The sequence below is a fragment of the Nuphar pumila genome, chromosome 16, assembly GCF_984573655.1.
Source record: "Nuphar pumila chromosome 16, dmNupPumi1.hap1.1, whole genome shotgun sequence".
NCBI classification, from domain to species: Eukaryota; Viridiplantae; Streptophyta; class Magnoliopsida; order Nymphaeales; family Nymphaeaceae; genus Nuphar; species Nuphar pumila.
This window is the reverse complement of record NC_143264.1, coordinates 74,249,149-74,275,336: the sequence shown is the minus strand read 5'-3', so window position 1 is coordinate 74,275,336 and position 26,188 is coordinate 74,249,149. Positions and strand designations below refer to the sequence as shown.

The 26,188-nt window shown below is 35.3% G+C and overlaps 1 protein-coding gene across 1 annotated transcript; it reads right to left on the bottom strand.

Annotated features, from left to right (window-relative positions):
• Positions 1-974: 974 nt before the first annotated feature.
• Positions 975-19,804, bottom strand: LOC149813598 (4-coumarate--CoA ligase 2-like). Its single transcript, XM_089991155.1, has 6 exons — positions 19,721-19,804; positions 16,336-16,534; positions 15,927-16,072; positions 15,606-15,673; positions 15,085-15,187; positions 975-1,046 (listed from the first exon to the last, which is right to left on the bottom strand). The coding sequence occupies exons 1-6, from the start codon at positions 19,802-19,804 to the stop codon at positions 975-977; spliced, it is 672 nt and encodes a 223-aa protein (XP_089847281.1).
• Positions 19,805-26,188: the final 6,384 nt, after the last annotated feature.

Here is a 26,188-nt window from a genome sequence, read left to right as displayed (position 1 = left end):
CCTTCAGTTAATTTTTTTGTTAGAAGAAATTACATGATCTTAAAAATGTATTTTTTTTTAGATAAAAACTTGGTGAACTAAAAAATAGAAACAAAGAGAAGTTTTTAGAAGCATAAAGAAAATAAAAACAAGGAATATCATGATGATATCTTGTTGGATTTGTGATATATGGAAAATAAGCAGTACATTTATGTTTCATGTTTTGTGAACTTATCTCAATAATGTTGAGAGACATTTGAATTTCTTTCCAATATTTGTGACTCTGTTTTTATCCTAAAACTTGTTAGTTATTCACCTTTTTACAGTTGCATATTGGCCGGTTCAATAAAGGGAATTTTCAGAAGCTTCTTAGTTTGCATAACTATTCACATCATGTATTTCTTGTATCTTGGAAGTAGTTGCCAAATATTTGATTTCCATTGGGTAGGAGCCAAATATTTCTTGTTGGTAACACACTTTGACATTGATTTGCTCTCGTGCTATGTGGTTTGCTATTGAAAGAACAAAAACCAAATATGACATTTGGATGTCTCTCAACAGTAGCAACAATGTTATGTTCAAGGCTTCCAAATTCCCATAACAGTCAAAAATTCAAAACAGTTCCATGATTTGGGATGTCTCCATAAGCAATAAGAACCATCGAAGTGCCAAAACTTTTGGATTTTCAGTAGCATGATGCTAGTGATTAGCAGCATCATTAGAAGATTACTTCTATATTTCTCATGTGAGAAATTGGGGAGAAATACCATAAAAACCGTATAGCTATCTTACTGAAATGAAATGTACAACAAAATTCTTCTTTTCTGATTAACATCATAATCAAGATATTGCATATCAGCACAGCTCCAAACCAAAACAATTGAAGTACAGAAGCCAATTAGACAAGGATAGACACAAATAAGCTAATATAATGAGAAAAAAATAAAAATATGGTGCATACACGGTTTGTTACTGATTCATGGACAATTTTGCCCTCAAATCTTTCCAGGAGACTTTGGAATTGCATTTGTGAAGTAAACATTGTGTAACCTTTTGTAGAAAACAACCTGTTCACAGGGAAGGAGCAGGAAAAATTTCATTAGAAGCCACATTTTTCTGTTCTTTTTGCTTCTTCTTCGTTTTTTTCACAAAGGTGGCAAGAGCCCTAGATTCATAGATGGGTTGAAATTTGGAGAGCAGATCCAGTACTTGGGCTGAGTGAAAAAGTCTATTTGTCTGTGTATTCTTTACTTATATTTGTTATTTTGTATTCCGGATCTGGATAATATATCAGACTCGACCCGTACTTTAGACGAAAGATATATATACATGTTTTAGGTCACGATTTCATTATTGGAAATTGTGACAGCCGCAACTTCGCCTTTCTCTTTCATCTCTCTTTTCACGTGTGGCAGATCCTAGTAAAATCTAATATGGTATTAGAGCTGAGATCTATCTAGGGCTTCGAAGCTGCTTCCAAAAGGTCTGACCTGATAGATCGACTTGCATCCAATCAAGAGGTTTTCTTCTTCCACACTTTTCTTCCATCTTCTTCTTCTTTCTTTCATTTACTCTTTCTCTAATATTTTTCGTGCCTGAGTATTCAGATTTGACGTGAATCTGCGTTAGACCTGAAAGACTCCATTTCTTCTTTATCCCAGTTCTTCTTTCTATTCTTGCCTCACATTTTGTCTTGAATATTCAGATCTGATTGTGTACATGCGTCAGATCTGAAATATTCAATCCTTGCGTCAGATCCCAAATTTTCTTGATCGTGCATATTCTCCGTCTCACACTTCCTTATTCTGTTAGATCTGAAATACTCAGATCTGATCGTGAATATTCTTGGTCTCGCAATTTTTATTTCTACCAAACCTTGTCTTAAACAATTGGATCTGATCATCCATCGGTATATCTGGAATACTGTATTTCTTGATTGCTGAATCACGCAAATCGTTGGGCCTACAAATCGTTATGCCTACAAATCGCTGTGCCTACAAATCGTTGTGCTTGTAAATCGTTGTGCCTACAAATCGTTGTGCCTATAAATTATTGTGCCTGCAAATCATTGTGCATGAAATACACCTGTTGTCAAATTCCATATTCACGAAACTCTTTGTTCTTGAACCAACATAGTTTCCATCTATGATTTATTAAAGTCTGTTCAGCGTGAGCTTTTTTGCTCCATTTCCTGCATCTATCACAAAAAAAAGGACAAAGGCAAGAAGGGACATCCAGCAAGTTTCTCAAGCAGTGGACTTTGCATCTTGTGAATACCTTGTGAACTTTTAAGCTATGGACTCCTCCCATTCTTCCCACTTTGGTCTCTCTTCGAGTTTTCTCAATCAGCTTGTTTCTGAAAAATTGACCAACTCAAACTTCTTGATTTGGAAACGACAAATCATTCCTTTTATAAGAAGTCAATGTCTCTTAGGTCATCTGGATGAAACCGCTTTAGCTCCACTGAAATTCGTTGCAATATAAAAGAAGGATGATAAAGGGGCAATCTCAATTGTGTATGTCAAAAATGCAGAATATCTCAATTGAAAAAAAAAGATCAGTCAGTGGCCGCGTACATTACCTCTACACTCTCAAGAGGTACTTATTGCAATTCCTGACAATTGCATAACCATGCAACTTTGGGAGAGACTGGTTCAGACATATTCACAAGTTTCTCAAGCAAGAATGATTTTTCTTAAGAGAGAATTTCAGCTACTGAGAAAAGACTCCATGACTATCATGTAATATCTAAACAAGATGAAGATCATCACAGATCAACTTGCGGTTATAGGATGTACAATGAGCGATCGTGATATGGTGCATCAAACCTTGAGTGGATTGGGATCAAATTATAACATGATTGTTACTTCATTACTGTGTTTGCCTGCTCTTCTCACCTTTGATGAGCTTCAGGCTAAATTAATTCAGTATGAAATGACCCTGAAAGGCTTTTCTGAGGATAATCATGTAAGAAAATGACTTTGAATATATTAGGTTCAATAATGAACCAATACACATGCACATGAAGTGCGAATATACCCACTAAAGGGGAAAACACAAGCACATAATGTGCTAACACATAAACCCACAAAGGGGCAAAAATGCCTACAAGGCATAAGTTGATATTATTGAAAAGTGGAAGGATGTAACACCCATTACATGGAGCAAAAGCTCCTCTAAAGGAGAAGTAAATACCAAGGGGAGAGCCCCTATTTATACACTCTCAAAGGGACCACCTTGGGGGTCCCCAAAGGAGACGTTGGAGAGCCCCCAACGGTCACATTTGTGACCGTTGGGGGCTCCCAACGTCTCTATTGGGAGGCCCCCAATATGGTACGAAAAACAAAAAATAAAAAACTAAAAAAACAGAAAATAAAAGAAATATTACAATGCATATTCCAATTGGAATATGCGTAAAATGACAAATTACAAGAATACCCTTGAGGGTATTTTAGGAAGAGAATATATATATATATATATTTATATATATATATATATAAATAGAGATACATATACATATATATGTATACGTATCTTTATATATATATATAAATATATATATGTACATTTAAGGATTATATTTCAACATACATATATGTGTACGAGTACACATATTTTAACACCCCCCTCAATCTTTGCGGGGAAACGAAAAGATTGAAAAAAGTCGCAAGACTCCAAGAGGCTTCGGTAAGGATGCTATTGAAACTTGAAAATGCCTTCCTCCAATTGCCTTCTAATGGTGAACACATTTCCCGATCCATCCAGAGTACTTCTTTTTATCCTATCTCCAAGATCCTGTGGAATAACAACAAAGAACAAGTAAAAAATATCTTTGCACTTTACTCAAATGGAACATTCCTAACAAGGTGCAAAATTATAACTTATGCATAGAAGTTTGAAGCACATGATAGGATGACTACTTTAGCATGAATTTTTTTTTTAGAAAACCAAGGTTTCAAAATCATATATCATGTTAAATAGTGAGCGGAAAGGAATTGCAAAAATGCATAATGCATTCATAAGGTCCAACATTGGACAAACACAACCCCATAATGGGGAATAACGAAATGGTCCACTAAGGGACACTACAATAAGCCTACGAAGAGGCATAAGCTACATATGCTTTATTGAATGAGGGCCTAAAAGGCCATAATGAGCATATGCATATACTATCATAAAATGAATTAACACTTAAAGAAATCATTAATGAACATGCTCCAAACATACTTTAGTCAAAATGAACACGGATACAAATGTTCAAAAGGTTTGACGAATATGAACTTCAATAAGAGGGGCTTTATAAAGGTATATTTAACACGCATAGATCAACAATAGAGTTTTTCACATCTTTAGGGAGAAGATCTATGTCAATCAAATGTCATATATAAGAAGCATGATTTGACTAAGTATATTAAAACATCCACCCAAGATTCAAGAATGAATATCATTTAAGACAAAAGACTCATTTGCATATCAAATACAAAAGTGGCCAAAAAAACTGTAATCACTTAATATATTGATTAAATGCTAAAATATCAATTTTATTTAAAAACATATCATAGATATGATTCACTTGTATCTAAAAACACAAGTTATAAATGAAATTTTGTAATTTTCAATAGTAGTTCATCTACTACAAGCAAATACCTCATTAGTCCTCAAAAACCTACAAATCAAGTGTATAAGCTACTAGAACAAGAACATAACCATAATGCCATTAAAGGCCAAAAGACACACACAAAGGTGTGTAAAAATACCTTTTGTCTACATGTAATAATACTTGAAATGAGTGTATCAACGACAAGAACAAGAGAATACATGTCAACATGGACCAAAAGCATCTCTTGTCTACGTAAAAAAGACACTAAAAAACAAGTATGTTCAGCTACTAGAACAAAAGTATCAAGCCAACCTTGGGCTAAAACACAATACATCTCTTGTCTACATAAAATGACATTTGAAATGAGTGAAAAAAGCCAACCATGGGCATACATTGCAACGACTAGAACAAGGACACAAATGCCAACATGGACTAAAATCACACACCATGGTGTGAATCAACGTGCCTTGTCTACATATAATAACACTCAAGACAAGTGTGTTCAGCTACTAGACCAAGAGAACAAAAGCCAACAAAGGGCTACAAACACACAAAGGTGTAATAATATGTTTTGTCTACATATAATGACACTTAGATAAGGGGCATAAAATGAGAAGACTTTTGAGGCGATAAAACTTGTAATGACGAACATATAAATAAAACCTTGAATCAATAAAACAATATTCCTTTTAAAAAGAATACCCATAACAATAACATTTTGGAATAAATGTGTGAATATACACACACCAAGAACACTTGGAACACTTGTGCACAAAAGCACAAAACACGAAATCACAAATGTGCAAATGCACTCATAAGATTCAATAATCCAAAAAACCTTGATTTTAATATACCTTAAAACATTTAAGGTTTCATATATCCATCACATTTACATATAAATGAGAGCATCCACTAGATCTATGTCCAAAAGAGGAAAAACAAGTGACACACTCATAATTAGAGATCATATAACAAATCATTTTAGAGTTCCCAAGGTGCCCATAATTCACCTCAACAACCATCTCTAATATAACAATAAGGCCATACAAGGATTGATGCATCATATAACAACTTGTGATGGATAAAATAAGTGCCATAAAAGGCAAAAATACCTTTTCAACGAACATAATGACATAAAGAAATCATCTTGGGATAATCAAGAGAAGATAATCAAGCTTTTAACAAAGATATCACAAGAACCGTAATGGTTCGTAAAGAGAGCTTTAACACAATATCCAAGGAAAAGATATTCAAAAAAATACTTGAAAATTTATAGAATTGGGATTAAATCCCATACAACAAATTTTAATATTCTTTGATTGTGATGAGATATGCGGAAACGTACAAAGTGCCATAAGCACTTACAATGTTTTATAATGATTCGACAAAAGAATCAATATCTAAATTCATTACACTTTCACCAAAAGAAATGTGCACAAAGGCTCCATAATGTGAAAATATCTCAAAAAGGAGATAAAGTGTGCGATAAGCACAACACCACCAATGTGCACAAATGCACAAGAACACTTAGAACAAATGTACACGAAGGTACAATTAAAGAAACTCAAATGCACAAAGGCATACAAAATATAAAGAATTTTATTGAGAAGAATGGAGAACAAAAGCTCTAAGAAGTAAAAATGTCTACGAAGAGACAATACCATGTAAAATTGTCTATGGAAAGACAATACGCATACAAGCATGAATACTTTATAAAAGAAGTGTTCACAAACACTCTCACAACACTTGAACAAAATACGCAAAAAAGCGTAAAAGTAGTAAACATGCAATAATGCATGTATTGAATAAAAAGAACAATTGCTTGAGACTCTCAAGCTTTTAATTATGCAATTATATGCTTGATAAATGCAATTTAAGACAAAGACGACCATATTATGGCCAATGTAGGCATCCTTAGAGATACAATCAAGAGGTTTTGAAACCTTATGTGAAAAATACAAACAAACATGTTTATAAAGTTGCATTATTAGAAGAAAAATAAAAAAATAATGAAATATTTTATACCAAAGGATGCAATAGATACACTATGCATTCTATAGAGTGTGAGAAGATTTTTAAAAGATCTTTCCTAATGAACGCAATGGTTCATACAACATATTTATCACAAACAATTTTTCAAAATTCTTTAAATAAACCAAGACCATTGAGAGACTTTTAGGAGTTCATAAATATTTATCATTAACAAGAACTACTTAGGGTTCATAAAAAAGTAAACTACAAAGATTTAGATGTGAGAAATTCTCATACAAGAATTATATCAAAATATTTTTTTTCCACAAAAAAATGCACTAAAAACCATACACAAGAGTTTTTAAGCAAAGATCATTAATTTAGCAAGAAATCATATATAAAAAGTTAACTTATAGGTTAATCACGAAATTCTTATGGAAAAATCATAAATCTCACATAATTGAAAAACAATTTTGCAAAACATAAATTACTATTATATGTGATGAGGAATCAATAAATATATAACCAATAATTATATATTTGGACAATAAACAAGTTTACCAAATTCAAAAGGAGATATTTTAAAATATACGAACACGCGAAATGTGAAAGGAAATGATTCAACTATCAAAAACACTAAATGTGCAAGAAAAATAGTTTCATAATGCATAATATGTTAAAAAAAGAGATACATACCGAAAACTTCTAAAAAAGAAAGGAATAATGAATACTTCACCATTTCTTGAGCACCACGCTTTCCGTTGCACTAAGAGACAACCCCATCGTAACCTTGCTATGATACCATGTAAGGAAACGACTTTGAATATATTAGGTTCAATAATGAACCAATACACATGCACATGAAGTGCGAATATACCCACTAAAGGGGAAAACACAAGCACATAATGTGCTAACACATAAACCCACAAAGGGGCAAAAATGCCTATAAGGCATAAGTTGATATTATTGAAAAGAGGAAGGGTGTAACACCCATTACATGGAGCAAAAGCTCCTCTAAAGGAGAAGTAAATACCAAGGGGAGAGCCCCTATTTATACACTCTCAAAGGGACCACCTTGGGGGCTCCCAAAGGAGACGTTGGAGAGCCCCCAACATCTCTATTGGGAGGCTCCCAATATGGTACGAAAAACAAAAAACAAAAAACAAAAAACTAAAAAAACAGAAAATAAAAGAAATATTACAATGCATATTCCAATTGGAATATGCGTAAAATGACAAATTACAAGAATACCCTTGAGGGTATTTTAGGAAGAGAATATATATATATATATATATATTTATATATATATAAGTAGAGATACATATACATATATATGTATACGTATCTTTATATATATATAAATAAATATATATATATATATATGTACATTTAAGGATTATATTTCAACATACATATATGTGTACGAGTACACATATTTTAACAAATCACACTCATACGAATACCCAAGAGGTCTTTGCCACATGAATGACTTACGGTCGAGGACGAGGGCGAAGAGGACAAGGGCAAAATGGACACGGGGGAGGTGGATTACTTCCTACACCCACACTTAGGGATCAAGACCCATTCTCACATGCTTCTTTTGCAACAAAGGGGGGCATATCAAGACGAATTGTTGGCATAATCCTGAAAATAAAGGAAAGTCCCATCATGCAACATCCAAAAGGAAGTCTAGTGGCACCAAAGACACTTGAGAGATTAAAAAGTTGTTAATATCTGCCTTGTAAGGATTGAATCTAAAGCAAAATGAACAAGGAACTTGGTTCGTTGACTCTGGGCAGCAACTCACGTGACTGGTGATGCAGGTAAACTTTTCAAACCAATTTCCTATTTTGGAAAAAGTAAGATTGTCACTGGAGATGGATCTTACCACCCTGTTACTCACATTGGAAAGTCTATCATCCCTATGCCACATTCTACTCTTGTACTCTCCAATGTCATTCATGCTCCCAATATCAAGAAAAATATTGTCTCTGTTTTTAAACTTGTTGATGATAATCATGCTTTAGTTAAATTTACTCCCTTCTCTGTGCAAGTCAAGGACCTTTGCACGAGGGAAACATTCGCTGAAGGAAAGAGACAAGGCAATATGTATGTCTTTCAAGAAGATCCATGTCATTCAGCCTGTCTTGCTCACCCGGATTTGAAGTCTCCATTAGAGTTATGTCTTTCTGGAAATGTTCTTAGTATTTCTGAATGTAATAAGCCTTCTCTATGACACAGTCGTTTAGGACATTGTGAGAGTCATTTTATTGAGAAACTTGTTTCTAATAATCTCATTCCAAAAGAAAGTCTCAATGTGGAAGAAAGAAGTCAAAAGTGTTCCAGTTGTCTTTTATGCAAAAGTCATGTATTACCTTTTCGTTACATTAATAAGAGAGCTTCAAAGCCTTTTGAGATAATATGTTCTGATGTATAGGGGCCTGCTCTAGTCATCTCTAGATCTGGAAGCAAGTACTATCTAATTTTTGTTGACAGTTACTCTCGATACACCTTGATATACTTCATTAAAAATAAGTCTGAAGCTTTCCTTTTGTTTTAGAACTTCCTGTCCTTAGTAAAAAATCAATTCTTCGAGTCTATTCATTTTTTCCAATGTGATGGAGGAGGAGAGTTCACATCTATTGACTTCATTTCTTTTCTTCAAAATAATGGGATAGGAAGAAGAGTGTCCTGCCCACTCACGCCACAACAGAATGAGATTACTGAGTGCAACCATAGGCATATTGTTGAAAGTGCGATGAATATGCTTCATGACAGTCATCTTCTCATCAATCTGTGGACAAAAGCTTTTCATTCTGCTGTACATGTGATAAATAGATTGTCCATGGTTGTTTTAGAAAACAAGTCTCCCTATCACTGCTTTTTTGGAATCCATCCTGATTATCAGGACTTACGTGTTTTTGGATGTGTTTGTTATGTGCATATTGATCAGTCCTTGAGAAACAAGTTTTAGGATAAGGCTCAGAAGTGTAAATTTGTGGGATATGCAGATGACTACAAAGGATACAAATTTTATGATCCCATTAGCAGACGCATCAAAATCTCGAGAAATGTTATTTTTGACAAGTTGAACTTTGATCATAAAATTGGCACATGTTACATGTCCTCTACCTCAGTTGAAGTTTATTACCCTTGGCTGAATTCAGACCTCTTTGATAGTTTGAATGAAGAATGTCATTCTGACTGTGTGCAACACGAAGAAGAGAGTCCCAAGATCGTTGGTACATCGGAATCACAGAGCTGCGAAGCAGCACCACCATTGGAATCAGGAAGGTATAAGGGCATTTCCTACACCAGACAGAGAACAACTGCTTCAGGACTCCTAAATCAGGCTCAAGAGGCTGCACCTACATCCTCACACACCCTTGACATCCGGAGATCTAGTCGCATGCGACATCCTATTGATAGGTGGGTTAGCTACAACAATTTCTCCATGGATTTTCAACTCTTTTTGACGGCTCTCAACAAGGAGGATGAACCTATTATGTACTACCAAGCAACCACTTCTAACAAATGGGTAGAAGCCATGAATGATGAAATGCAAGCCTTCATGAATGTGGAACCTGGGAAATTGTTCTCGGACCGCTTGACAGAAACGTGGTAGGATGCAAATGGGTCTACAAAATAAAATATAAACCAGATGAGACCATTGAACGATACAAGCATTGTTGAGAAAAGCGTTGAGGCGTAGCGAGGCATAAAGCGCAAGCCTCAATTTTTTTTGAAAACTTTAAAAAAATTATTAAAAATATCTAAAAATACAAATAAATAAAGAAATGTTTTATTGATGAAATAACGACCAATAAGAAATAGAAAATATCAAATAAGTACTAAAAAATATGAGATTAACATATAAAAGTAACTAAAAACCTATGTCACACGGACTCGGCTAGGGAGGCGCCGCACCCGAGTCGACACGCCCCGACACGGGTGCGGACACGGGTGCGGCTTCGGACTCGGCCTGGACTCGGTCAACGCCGAGTCGGACTCGGTCAACGAGTCGAGGCCGAGTCCGTCCACTTTTGGACTCGGTCAACTTTGACCGAGTCCAAAATTGTCCATTTTTATAGCAAAAAACAAAAAAATGATCTTTTTATATAGTTTTTAAAATATATATAGCATGAAAAAAGCTAATTATCATTTAATTCTCTCTCTCATAAGCCCCATAAAAAATTATTCTTAAATATTATTATCTAATTCTCTCTCTCAATCTTAAAAGCTAATAAATTCTCATCCACGAGTACCAACACTTTTCATCCACCGAGTTCTATCTCTTATAAAGGCTAATAAATTCTCATCCACCAGTACTAACATTTTTCATCCACCAAGATCATTTAATTCTCTCTCTTTTTCAAATCTAGCTTTGAAAAATTAAAAGCTTTTAATGCTTTTAATTAATGTTATAATTTTAGCAAAAGATGTTTAATGCATTTACCAGAACATGCTTTTAGTTAATGCTTTTAATTAATACCCTATGTCACAGGGATTCGGCTAGGAGGGTGCCGCACCCGCGTCGACGCGACTCGACGCGGGTGCGGGTGCCGCACCGGGTGCGGTCAACTCGATCCTGGGTGCGTTGACCGCACCCAGGATCATTAATGTCCATTTTAAAAAAAAAAAAAATTGCCCAAATGGGCTTCGAATTTTTTTTTAAAAAACTTTATGCTAGTCTGTCAGCTGCCTAGCATAAAGTAAGTTTTTCAGTTTTCACGCACAGCTGCTGACAACAGCTGTCAGCACAGCTGCTGACAGCAGCTGTCAGCACAGCTGCTGACAGCAGCTGTCAGCACAGCTGCAGCAGCTGTCAGCAGCTGCCTGTCAGCTGCTGACAGCAGCTGCCTGACAGCTGCAAAGTTTAAAAAAAAACCCCGCCTATTCCCCAACCCCCTTTATATATATATATATATATATATATTACTTATTACATTTTTGCCCCTGCCGCACCCCCGCACCCGGGTTTTTTGGAAGTGCCGAATCCCCGCACCCGCACCCGCACCCGCGCCCGCACCCGCACCCATGTGACATAGTTAATACCTTGATGATGTTTTATTCCCATGGTAGCTAAGACTCAGCCGAGTCAATGATAAACTCAGCCAAGTTTGGTTCTAACCCAGTTATACTACTATTTTAACTCAGTTAATTCAGGATCTGAGACAACTCGGAAGAGTCACGAGCCGAGTGTCCAAAATTTATATAGATATATGCACACACAGGATATATTATTATATATATATATATATATATATTTTTAAAAAAAATATTTATATATATATAGCCGAGTCCCCGTGTCCAAAATTTTTAAAATTGTGCCGCACCCGTGTCGCACCCGCACCCGCACCCGCACCCGCACCCATGTGACATAGCTAAAAACTGATTATATAACTGGAAAATATATGAGATTAACCAAAAAAAGTTAAAATTTACTAAGAAACTGATTACCTAACTGAAATAATTGGAAAATATATGAGATTATTCTAAAAAATATGAGATTAACATATAAAAGTAACTAAAAAAATGGTTACATAACTGAAAAATATATGAGATTAACCAACAAAAGATAAAATATACTAAGAAACCGACATAACTGGAAAATATATGAGATTAACCAACAAAAATTAAAATCTATGAGATTATTCTAAAAAATATGAGATTAACATATAAAAGTCACTAAAAAACTGATTACATAACTGGAAAATATATGAGATTAACAACAAAAAAGTTAAAATATACTAAGAAACTAATTACATAACTGAAATAACTAGAAAATATATAAGATTAACCTACAAAAGTTAAAATATATGCGATTATTCTAAAAAATGTGAGATTAACATATAAAAGTAACTAAAAACTGATTACATAACTGAAAAATATATGAGATTAACCAACAAAAGTTAAAATATACTAAGAAACTAATTACATAACTGAAATAACTGAAAAATATATGAGATTAACCTATAAAAGTTAAAATATATGAGATTATTCTAAAAAATATGAGATTAACATATAAAATTAACTAAAAAACTGATTACATAACTGAAAAATATATGAGATTAACCAACAAAAGTTAAATTATATTAAGAAACTAATTACATAACTGAAATAACTGAAAAATATACGAGATTAACCAATAAAAGTTAAAATATAGTAATATACTAATAAACTTATTACATAACTGAAATAGCTGGAAAATATATGAGATTAACCTGCAAAAACTTTGTTGATTATGTCTCTGAAATCTTGTTGTAAATTTTTTTTTTGTGCCTCAGGCTTGCGCCTTGATGCACAGATTGCCGCGCCTCAAGGCGAGGCGTGCCTTTTGCGCCTTAAGGCACATTTTTTATAACATTGGATACAAGGCAAGACTCGTGGCAAAGGGTTTCACACAAGAAGCAGGACAAGACTATGATGAGACTTTTAGTCCAGTGGTGAGAATGGGAACGATTCAAATCATTCTTTCCTTAGCTGTTGAACATGGATGGACACTGAGTCAACTTGATGTTAAGAATGCATTTTTGCATGGAGATTTAAAGGAGAAAGTTTACATGAAACAACCACCTGGATACTATGAGGAAGATTGTAAGACAAATGTATGCAGACTAAAAAGGGTTATCTATGGTCTAAAGCAAGCATCTCGCTCTTGGTTTGATAGCTTCTCTCTTGAGATTCAGAAGCATGACTTTGCTCACTCCCTACTAGATCACTCATTGTTTATCTTTAGAGGGTAAAATGTGATCACATTATTGCTAGTTTATGTTGATGATATTGTCATCACAGAAAAGGCTGAGGATCATATCAAAGAAGTAAAAAAACTACTGAGTCAGAGATTCAAAATGAAAGACCTTGGAGCCCTGCGTTATTTTCTTGGAGTTGAAATCGATAGCCAAGCTGATGGGTTAACTCTTACCCAACACAAGTATACGATGCACACTCTAACTAAAGCAGGTATGAAGAGTTGTAAACCTCTAGGGACTCCAAATATTCTTCACCAAAAACTGAGTGCACATGATAGAGACTTGTGTGAGGATCCCACCAGGTACCGCAATCTAATAGGGATATTACAATATCTCACATTCACTCGACTTGATATTGTTTATTCAGTCAATCAGGTGTCTCAATTCGTGCACGAACCGCGTACTGGGCATATAGAGGCTGTTAAAATGATACTCATATATCTGAAAGGCACAGTTGGGGATGGATTGATATATTCTCCAAAACCATCTGGCAAGGACATGCGCGAGATTACTGTATATTGTGATGCAGACTGGGCAAGGGATTCAGATGAACGAAGGTCTACATCAGGATATTGCATCTTCATTGGAAGAAACTTAGTATCCTGGAGCAGTAGAAAACAAAAGGCCATTGCTAGATCAAGTACTGAGGCTGAGTACAGATCCATGGCTGCCGCTACTGCTGAAGTCACATGGGTCCGACATTTGCTAACTGAAGTGGGAGAAGTGATATCTCGGTCTATCTTGTTGTGCGACAATCAAAGAGCTCTCAACATGTCATTCAATCCGGTTCATCACAGTCGTGCCAAGCTCATTGAGATAGATCAACATTTTGTGAGACAAAAGGTTGAAGAAAAGGAGATCGAGCCCGAATTTGTTAACACTGAAAGACAAGTTGCAGACATATTCACAAAAGGTTTGACTAAGGATCATTTTTGGACACTTAAAGGCAAGTTGTTCATGGTTCAAAACCATGATCAACTTGAGGGAGGGTGAAAAAGTCTATGTCTGTGTATTCTTTACTTGTATTTGTTATTTTGTATTTCGGGTCTGGATAATATATGACTCGACCCATAAGGTAGACGAAAGATATATATACATGTTTTAGGTCACGATTTCATTATTAGAAATCATGACAGCCACAGTTCCTCCTTTCTCTTTCATCTCTCTTTTCACGTGTGACAGATCCTAGTGAAATCTAATACTTAGTACTTAACAAAGTACTTGTCACCCAAAAAAAAACAGAAAGTCACTGCACACGACAGAGAAGATTGCTGTGCACGACAGCCGCACATCAGCATGTAGTGATTTTCTCTGTTGGCAGCAATTTTCTGCATTTTATGGTGGGCCGAGTACTTAACAAAGTACTCAGCCCTGAGTGCTTAATCTGCTTTCTGAAATATGAAGCTATTTTGCTAAGTTATGATGGTTGTTTGAAGTAACAAAGAAGAATAAAATTAAAACCTAATATATTTAAAACATTTTATTGAGTGCTGATAAAGGAAAAAAACAAGAAACCATGGTGATGGAAAAAACCATTTAAAATTGTTTGAACATGCTGCACAAGAAAATTGTCATAGTACTGGTAAAAAACGTTTGATGATATGCAAGTAAAAGAAGTTTAGAAGAACCAATAAAGATTGGATGAAGGCTTAAGAAGTGATATGAAAAATTCTGAAGTGATTGAGGTTGTGGTTCTAACCAAACGGTGGGAAATAGGAGTTATAAGAAAAGGCTTTATATAGTTATCTAAGGATTATATTGAAGTTGACTTCACATACTTACTTGCTTAGCAATGAAATCCTTGACTGCTTCCTCTGTGAGGTCGAAGCCATTGGAGCGAACCACAAAAGCGACAGGAACTTCTCCAGCTACTTCATCTTTTTGCCTGCCTGCAAAGTCTTGGAACACTTAGTCTTTTACCTTCTTTTCTTGGCTCCCTAGTGATAAGTCTTGACTATCAAACACAATGGTCAGAGACTTAACCAAGAAAGACTGTTTTATCATATTTTTGCTGTATTTCCTCTTGTATGCTTGATATGCATTCTGAAATCTATTGTAAGTTACGTGTTCAATTTTGAAAATAAATGCCATTTAGTGACACTTAAAAATGTGATTAGTGTCATGCTAAACATGCCCAAGTTCATGAAGAGTGCCACTATCAGTTTGTGGCACTTCCGCCAACCTCAACACACCCCCACCCCACCTTTTTTTTTTGTTTTTTCTGTTGAGGCAAAAATAACCGTGATGCATGCACAAAAGTGCCACTGGCTATGTGGAGATGTTTAGTGGTTTTGATTGCTTACGGCACAACAGCAGCATCTTCAATGGATGGATGGCTGACAAGTAAGGCTTCGAGCTCGGCTGGAGGCACCTGCATCAAACCGGGCACTGTAAATATAAAGTGTTTCTATCTATATATGCCTGCATTATACCGCTAGCACATCACTGTGCATGCACAGGTACATCTGGTTACACATACACATATCTGAAAGTTCATTCTGTGGATTGTGGAAATAAGGAAGGTATTTTGGTATGGTGTTCAGTTAAAAACATTGAGGCAATATTTCCTGCCAAGGGAAGAGAGTTCGTGGTAAATTTACCAAGGAAATGGAAATTGGACTCACTTGAAAGCCTTTGTATTTGATGAGCTCCTTCACTCTATCGACAATGAACATCTCATCATCATCGTCCACGTACCCAATGTCACTCGTGTTGAGCCATCCTTCACCATCTATGGTCAATGATGTGGCAACAGTATCATTGAGGTAACCTATGCATTGAAGCCACATGTTATGATTTCACATCATGTCTTGAATCTTATAGTACAGTTGATGATACATTCACAGAAGTAAACAAAGGTGCACCCAACTCCAGTCTCAAAATGTTGCTTCTTTTTTCATGGACCCCAAGAGCTCACTGGGTGATGTTCACCAATCACAAAATCAATGGCCAATGTTTAGTCTCTCTTTCTTGCATGCATACAAGCAGATTCATATTGCACTCACCAGCCAGCATGCTCATGGTCATCCTTACCTTTCATGATTTGAGATCCACGTATATATATCTCGCCCGGTTGATTGCGTGGGAGAGAAACACCAGTCTCTGGGCTCATGATCTTGAGCTCTGCATTCTTCACAACAGTGCCGCATGAGCCAGACTTAGTTGCAGATGGTTGCTTGGCAAAGCCTAGGTACATGGCCAGCACTGGCCCTGCTTCAGTCATACCATACCCCTGCAACCATGGTACAAACTCTATATGTTTAGGACACATAAGTGCATGTTTACCTAATATGATAGACAAAATGCATGTCAACCTCCTGCGTATTAAAATGCTATTTGAATGTGCAGGAGAATGTTGAGAACTAGCACGTTTAATAAAAACTTTTAGTGAAAAGAGAAAATAGTAGTACTTAAATTTTGATATTTTACCATTACCAACAACTAGAAGGTTCTATAAAATACATTTTTCAAGATTCAAATAAAAAAAATTTGGAATCGTAAACATATTGAACCCTGATCTGGATCAAGATGTGTTGGGTTTGAGTCTAATTCTTAGATCCTATTAAAGAACGTGTATCTTGAAGACCCGACTTAATACATACTTAACCTGTTAACCTATATGGGTCCACAATTTCCAGCCATATTTTGAACCGGACCTGAACCTGAATTAAATCTAGTCAACTTTTGGTCTAACTTTTAATCCCAATTTGGAATTGGGTTTGATAAGACCTGACCCAAACCCGACCTGGTTACTGTTAAGACTAAAGTCGTTATGTGAAGGGTATTTCTGTACATAAGAATATTTTTCTGCCATGTGTATATTATTGTTATATCAAGGATATTTTTTGTAGTATAAAAAGGTTATTAATATAAAGGCTGTTGCTTGGTTCAGATCGTTACGAACTCGTTCCTGACTGGTTTATATACCTGGCGAGCCGGGCCACGAGCAGCTCGTTTAGCTTAAATGAGTCAAGACCAAATACAGGGTGTTCAGCTCGGCTCCGTTCAGGAGAGATTATATATATATTAACTGTAATATATAAAAAATACGTGAAATGTATATAAAAAGAGAAGGATGAGTATAAAATATATGCATAAAATATGAATTATTAAGTATAATATATAAAAAATAATCATTTTAAGTGTAATAAATAATATAGTCCATGTATAAATATCATAGAATGTTTTTACACGAGCCAGCCCGTGTTCGTCTTGTCTAATGTAGGACCGAGCCGAGCTTGAGCTTGAATCGACTAAACACAAACATGAGCTGAGGCACAAGCTCAATCCACTGGTAAATGAACCGAGCCCGAACACACCCTGTTCGGTTCATTCAACTCGTTTACCAGCCCTAGTCATGGCCAAATAGGCGTGTGTGTGTGTGTGTGTGTGTGTGTGAGAGAGAGAGAGAGAGAGAGAGAGAGAGAGAGAGAGAGAGAGAGAGAGAGAGAGAGAGAAAATGGTTATAAATGGTAATTATTTTTTTAAAAAATTACAATGTGCCATGTAACTAAGACTTCCTTTTTATATGAAAACTTCCCTTTCTTTTGGGTTTTGGATGCACGTGATTCCATAAAAAATGGGGCACTTTCTACCATGATGAGCAGTATTATAACTTGATCTCGGACCAACCAAACTTGACTCGGTGACTTGGGCAAGCCACATTATTTAAGTGCATATGCACAAAAAATTAGCAACATAATCTTATACAATAAATGCAAAATATAAATACTTGTTTGATTTTATTGCATCAAACTAAATGAAAAAAAATGAAATTAATAAAAAAGAAAAATTATTAGAGGGGATGAAGAATGGACAAGATTATCCATCATGATCAGCATAATGCGCTCGAAACGAGTGCTCAGTTAAACTCAGTCCGATCAATTTTTTTATTATTTATAACCGGAAGAAACTGCACCGGGCATGAAGACCTGGTTTCGCTGGCTCAGCCTTTCATACTTACGACTGTCATGACGACAGTGTAAAAGTCCGAGGGTAGGACCCCACCCCTGGGGCCTATGCTGGGTGTTTTGTGCTTGCACAAAGGAGAGAGACTCAGGAGAATCAAACCTTGATCGCCCATCCAGCAGCCAAGGCCCCACCCTACTACGCCAACCCCCCTTGGCGCTAACTCGGCCCAATGATGCATATACTGTTTTGACAAAACTAGGTTGGGTCTGGGTTCCAGGCTGAGTCCAATCCAAAAAGGCGTGGTAGTGAGGTTGGATTTGGTTCTGTTTCTAGGCTTGATAAGATCAGGCCCGGATAAAAGTGTGCACCAGCATGCAGCAGGCCAGGGCCGCTACGGGTTGGACCAAATTGAGTGTAACATCACTCATCCACGCCAGGCAAGATATTAAAAAAAACAATTCTTTTATCCACCATGAATGGCTAAGGTTGCTGATCGATCCAGATGGATCTGGTTCATATCATATTGATCTTGGACATAATCCAACCACATCTGACATGATATAGGATCCACATCCACACTGGATCCTCATGGAATCAAATTGGGCACCATACGGATGACTGCCCTCCATCTCTAGGGCACAGCTTGTCAGATGTGGGGCCCAACAGAAGATGGAGGGCAGATCAGGTGCAGCTTCACACTAAAGTGTGCAATGTGATTACACCTGATCTGCTGTCCATACAGATAGGTAAAATACATTGGACCCGCATTGGCATGTCTGTTAGATAATGTCTAAATTTTAGATAATCCAATCCAATCTGATATTTATTTGACCTGATTGGCTAATTGGACCATTTTATGTATCCTGACATAAATGGGAACTCTAAAATATTTATTAATTAATGGCTAATTGGACCATTTTCTGCTTTTTCTTTCCAACATTTTTGCTGTCGAATCACATGAATGTTTGTCATTAACAAAATCAGAAAAAAAGAAAGATTAGTAACAGTTATCAGCTAAGTTAAACATAATTAATGAGACACACAGGTGCTTCTGTCACTAAATCAAAGAAAATTAGTCTGCAATCCGATTTCTTATTTAAAATAATAAGATAGAAAAAGAGTAGCGAATATTACTTAATCTAAATTCATAAGTGGAAATAAAAAGCAGAGGTGTATTAAGCAAATTGGTTGAGTGAACAGTGAACTCAATTCTACTTAACGGGAGTACCAAGTCATAGGGATACCGATTGGACCTAGTACACTTAGGGCGTGTTTGACATGCACTGTACAAACCCACACATGGACAAAGCGGTTTGATTCGTGGGACAAAAAGGTTCCCTTGGGAACTTCTTTTTCCCCACCCCTTGTATTTTGCAACTGGTGCAACGGGCGCGGTGTGATGTTGGTTCTGTGCATCAAATACACACTTAGGACGTGTTTGAATGGAGGGACGGAGACTGACCAGTCCCAGACTGGGTGCAGTCCCGAGTTTGATGCTCTCTCTTACCCACTCTGGCAGCTCGTTGGCCGGAGCTACCATGACCTCTTCCCAGTCCATCTCCTCTAATCTCGGTTGCATCGACGCCTCCATCTGCTCCCTCTCCACCGAAGATCAGGGGAAGGTCGGAGAACATTTGGGGGTTTCTTGATGAATCCATGTTCCTCGATGCCTCCGTGTTACACTGTGCCTTCTCCCGTAAAGGAAGAAGAAGAGGAACAAGAAGGAAAATGAAAAAATGGTGACGATCTGAGGAGGAGAAGGGAGCCCTCTGCTGTCGAAGGAAGTTTGTATTCCTTTTGATATTGACTGTGAAGTTTGTATTCCTTTTGATATTGACATCTTCATAATTGATGGTGAGGTGAAATTTCTTATTTGGCTAGGTTTATTTGTTGGTTTGGAAAATTGATATTTGCACATAGAACAATCTGCCGTTGTTTTATAAATTTAAGGCAGTTCAGAGGGATTCTTGAGCAATCCATACACGAGAGTCCTAGAAAGTGTTCTTCCTCTCTCTCTCTCTCTCCTGTCCATGTTGTTCTCACACAACGTAAAACAAACATTGTACATTAGAAAATAACATTCGAGTGAGGTTCAAACAAATGCTGAACTTGGTACAGTTGTTACGGAACGAACAGAACCAGTGTTCTATTTGTTTTGTTCTCCTGTACCATAGTTTTATGAACAAGTTATCAAACAGGCCCTTAAGGTGACTTAAAAGTCCGGACTCATATCATACCTTTTTGGGTTCTCTGGCAAATACTGATGGCTAAGTTTGTTTGGTCGTTGCCCACTAGAGCTCTGCTCATCTAGTAGGGGCAACTTGTGAATATTGCAGTTAATGAGATATCATGAGTTCAAAACCCGAGGAAGGCATCCCTGGTCGCAAGGTTGAAAATGGGTGTACTTGATGGACAAGGAGGATCTCAAGGGTTTTACCAATTGGAAGCCTACCAAAGTGCAAAGGGGGGTCTTCCTGAATCTAACCACAGAGATGTGTTCCACATGCTTGGTTTTATATGAATAGACTCATGGATCATCTTGTTCCGACCTGTGGGTATTTTTATAAGGTTCAAAAATTTACAGTATACAATTTTCATAAATATTCAATCTTAAAAAATTCATATTTTTCATAAAAAAAAACAAGATCCAAGAATCATTTTAAGCAAATCAATCATGCCAAACGCAACTGTGTGGTCGGATTTGAGAAAAACACCCTGAAACCTCTGGTTTGCCTGTGGTAAGACCATACTACTCAATATATATATATATATATATATATATATATATATATATATATATATATATATATATATAGTTACTGATAAAGAAGATGCATAGTGGGATTTGTGGCTTAAAATCTTGCAATTTATTCTAACAAATCTATAGATCATTCTGGAATCTTCTAGACGGGATGTCATCTCCATCATGCAGGCTACACTTGAAGGAAGATCTGGTAACCAAATAAAGAATGGTAATATTCTCAGCCACCTGCTTCAATTCAATGGCATCCAGTGTTCCTGGTCGCCGAAGAGAGATATATATATATATATATATATATATATATATATATATATATATATATATATATATATATATATATATATATATATATATATATATATATATATATATATATATATATATATATATATTAAGGCGCTTTCTGTCCCATTCTGCCCCGTTAAAAATGATTGTTTTTGGTATTTTTTTCTCACATCTAACACCATAGATGTGTTCTATAGGTTTTGTTTAGTGGGAACCTGCTTTTGGATCACCTAAATCTGACTTGTGTACCAATTTTTCTGCTGATCCCAAATCAATGGCTATGAAGGTACCAGTTTTTCCTGGCTCATAAAAACATATTTTTTTTGTTGAAAAAACATGATCCAAGAGTGGATTCCCACTAAATTGAGCATGATAAACACATCTAATGGTTCAAATATATCATAAAATACTTCAGAATTATGGGGCAGCACAAGAAAGGTGACCTAATATGTTCAGTTCTCACATATATATATATATATATATATATATATATATATATATATATATATATATATATATATATATATATAGAGAGAGAGAGAGAGAGAGAGAGAGAGAGAGAGAGGATCAACATTAATACTCATGAAGATCAACAAAATGTTGAACCCATGAACCGAACAAAATATAAAACAAAACTAAAATATAGAAAAAACAAAAGCTAAAGAAAAAGAAACTATAGACAGCTAGCAACAAACAACAAAGCCAGCTCAACCAGGATCTGTTGGATTAGAAGAAACCACCATTGAGTGAACGTTGTTCAGATGAAAGGAGAGGTCTCTAAGATGCATACATAAAATCACATATACGTCAACCAGGATTTTATGGACAAGATGATTAAGGATGACCAAAATTTGACAGAAAGTAGCATCATGGCGTGCCATCCAAACAAACCACCAAGTAGTAAGCAACCATGTCTTCCAGATCAGTCTCCACCGCTTGCATAGTCTAATTTCAATAGGGCCCATGAGCAGATCAAGCGCAAAAGACTCCTCTTTGACAATTACGTTCGGAGATCTCCACGTCCTATTAAATAGGGCCACAAAGATTGGGCAGGACCAAAATAAATGAAAAATAGTTTCTTCAGCAGCTTGATACAACACACACCAACTTGGAAACTGAAAGCCCAACTTCTTTAAATAACTATGAGTCTGAACCCTATCATGCAAAATTAACTAAGCCAAAACCCGAGATCTTGGAGAAGAGCCCTTACCCCATAACGCACACTCAGGAAACCAATCTGCCCTTGGGGAGAGCAACGATCTATACACTTTGTTGGTGTGGAACACACCATTTGTGTGTGTGTGAGAGAGAGAGAGAGAGAGTCAACATTACCACTCATGAAGATCAACAAAATGTTGAACCCATGAACAGAACAATATAGAGAACAAAACAAAAAATTGTTAAAGAAAAAAAAAACTACAGACACATGACAACCGACAACAAAGCCAAGCTAGAAGAAACCAGGGATGAGTGAACGTTGTTAAGAGGGAACAAGAGGTTAGAGAGAGAGAGAGGTAATTGTGCACCCATTTATCCATGAGCATTGTGTGCATGCCAGTTTTCAGTACCTTTTGTACTTTTGAATTATAACCATACAAGTATGTTATTTATATAAAGAGTAATGAGCTTGTTCTGCCTCATTTTCTCTTTCTTTCCTGTTAGGCCCCTTCTAAAATCATAGTTTTTGGTATTTTTTCTCACATCTAAAACAGTAGATGTGATCTATAAGTTTTGTTTAATGGGAACCAACTTTTGGATTACTAGAATCTGACCTGTATAATAAGTTTTTTCTGTGATCCAAAATCAATGGCTACGAAGACATCAATTTTTTTGGCTCATAAAAAAATATTTTTTCATCAAAAAACATGATTCAAGAGTCCACTAAATTGAGCATGCTAAACACATCTAACTGTTAAGATCTATCATAAAACACTTCAAACTATAGAGCCTAATGGAGCAGAGAAAAGAGGGCCTAATATGTTCAATTCTCTCTCTCTCTCTATTATATATATATATATATATATATATATATATATATATATATATATATATATATATATATATATATATATAGAAAGAGAGAGACCAGCACATGTGAAAAACATTTGGATCACATAATTTCAACGCAAAAGGAAGGATTTGCAATGGTGTAAACAATGACCCACAATGTACCAAAATTTTGAAGGCATGATCTAAATTATGATTCCTAGAGTAAGATCCTTTTTTGTCTTGGTGAACATTGCGGCTTCCCTTGAATACGACGACACAAAAGCTTTCTACATGCTTGGTTTTGTATTAATAGACTCTTGGTCGTTTGATTTTGACACATGGGTAGTTTTTTATAAGGTTTGAAAATCTGCAGTCTACAAATTTCATAAACATTCGAGATTAAAAATTCACATTTTTCATTAAAAAAGCAAGATCTAAGTATCACTTCCAGCAAATCAACCAGGCTGAATACATCTGAGAGATATGTGATCTAGATGGTAAAAAAGCCCTGAACGTGTAAACCGCATGTTTTGGATCACAATATTTCAACATGAAAGGAAGGACTTTCAATGGGTTAAAATGTGGGAGTTCTCACATTTTAACAATTTTTTTTACAGAGAAAGCTGGGGTTAGGCAGGCCTCTATTAGTTATACAACCTTACCATTGGGGAACTTGAGCAAGGAAGATCTTTTTTGATCTTGGTGAACATTGGGGATTCCCTTGAATCTGACCATACAAACCTCATCTACATGCTTGGTTTTATATGAATGAACTCTTGAATTGTTGGATTTCGGACAGGTGGGTAGGTTATATAAGGTATGAAAATCGTCAGCTTAAAAATTCATACTTTTTTATTAAAAAAAGATCCAAGCATCGTTTCTCGCAAATCAAATGTGTGGTTAGATTTGTAAAAAAACACCCTAAAAACCCTTGTTTGCTCATGGTAGTAACCCCGTGCGTGCGCACACACACACACACACATATATATATATATATATATATATATATATATCAGAGAGAGAGAGAGAGGTGATCTACATGGTAAAAAAGCTCTGCACATAGAAAACATGTTTTGGATAACATCATTTCAACGTGCTAGGAAGGATTTTCAATGACATAAAAAATCAATGGCCCACAATGTACTAAAATTTTACCATATAAGAAATCATGATTTGTTTTGAAAAGACTATCTAAAGTATGATTTCAAGTGAACAGACTATGCTTGGTACATCTATAGGGTAAAATTGAGTAAGGAAGATCGTTTTTTTTTTATCTTGGTAAACATTGGGGCAGACTAAAACATGGATAACACTTCTCTCTTTCTCTCTCTATATATATATATATATTAATGTGAGCATTTCATCGATCAGACCTTATATATATATATTTGTTCTTTATAGTTTATTTAATAAAAATGTGCTTTACATGAAGACTTTACGACATCGCAACATGTTTTATGAAATATAAAAAGCCAACCATTAACAATGCATCTAAAACTTTACAATACAAAGTATTATGGACAGTTGATTTTTATTGCTTTCAAAATTGCATCTAAATATCAAAAATTCATAATCTAAAATATGCCACTTACTAAATAAATGATAAATATGTAAAGTCCCATGAAAAACTTGATTCTTGGACAAGGAATGAAGTCATTCATCATTAGTTATAGATTTTGGACCTTCCTTTGGTTATAATTACATATATAGATGAGAATGAAAAATGGGTAAACTAGGCATTTTCCATGGCCTTTATGCAAATCTGACCTTGCATGATCCATTTGCTAAGAATAACATATTGGATCATGTTTTTTCAACAAAAAAACAAGATTTTTGAATGCTTGAATATTTAATAAAAGATCTTGCTTATGCATCACAATCCATGATTCAAGATGTGAGAAAAAAAAGTATGTAAATCAGATTCATACACTCAGATTTAAGAAAAAAAACCAATCTCAATCTTTAGTCCTCATATATATATATATATATATATATATATAATGAATCTGTACCCCCATGGGAATGACAAACCTTTTGGATCATGCCCTTGGTACATTGTTAATAGCCATTATTTTTTAGTGTCACTATTATATGAATGTGTCTAGCATGGTCAATTTGCTAGGAACCAATCATTTGGTATTTTTTTAATGGAAAACTCCGCTTTATAATGTTTATAAAATTAAAAGTTATGAACTGTTGATTTTTCAACCTTCAAAAACTCCTGCTGACGTGTTGAAATTGGGTGATGCAAAAGCTGGTCCTCACTAATTCTACTCTATAAAACACATTTGTATGGATATAATTCAAAACTACAAAAGTACTGAAAACTAGCATGCACACAATGCTTACTGATAAATGGGTTCACAGTTACTTCTCTCTAATGAAAACCTAAAAAATGATCAAACATGACATTGGATTTTTGGCATTTTTTTTTTAAAATTTGATCCCAAAGATGTATTCAACGTAATTGATTTACTAAAAATCAACACTTGAATCATGCATTTGGGATAAAAAATAGTATTTAGAGCCTTGAAAATTTATGCAAATTATACACCATTGATTTTTTAAAACCTTATACAAAACCTATCCATGCATTGGAATCAAATGCTCCAAGCAGTGGTCACAGTAAGAATTTCAAAAAAATACCAAAAATCTAATAGCATGTTTCATTTAGCTCCATTCTCATTTTGTATGTTTCCATATATATATATATATAGTTGTAAGTATTTTTCTCACGTCTAGCACCTTAGATGTGATCTGTAGGTTCTGACTTGTATACAGGTTTTTTCGGTTATCCAAAATCAATAGCTATATGAAGGAGCAGAACGACAAATGAGGCCTAATATGTTCAGTTATATATATATATATATATATATATATATATATATATATATATATATATATATATATATATATATATATATATATATATATATATAT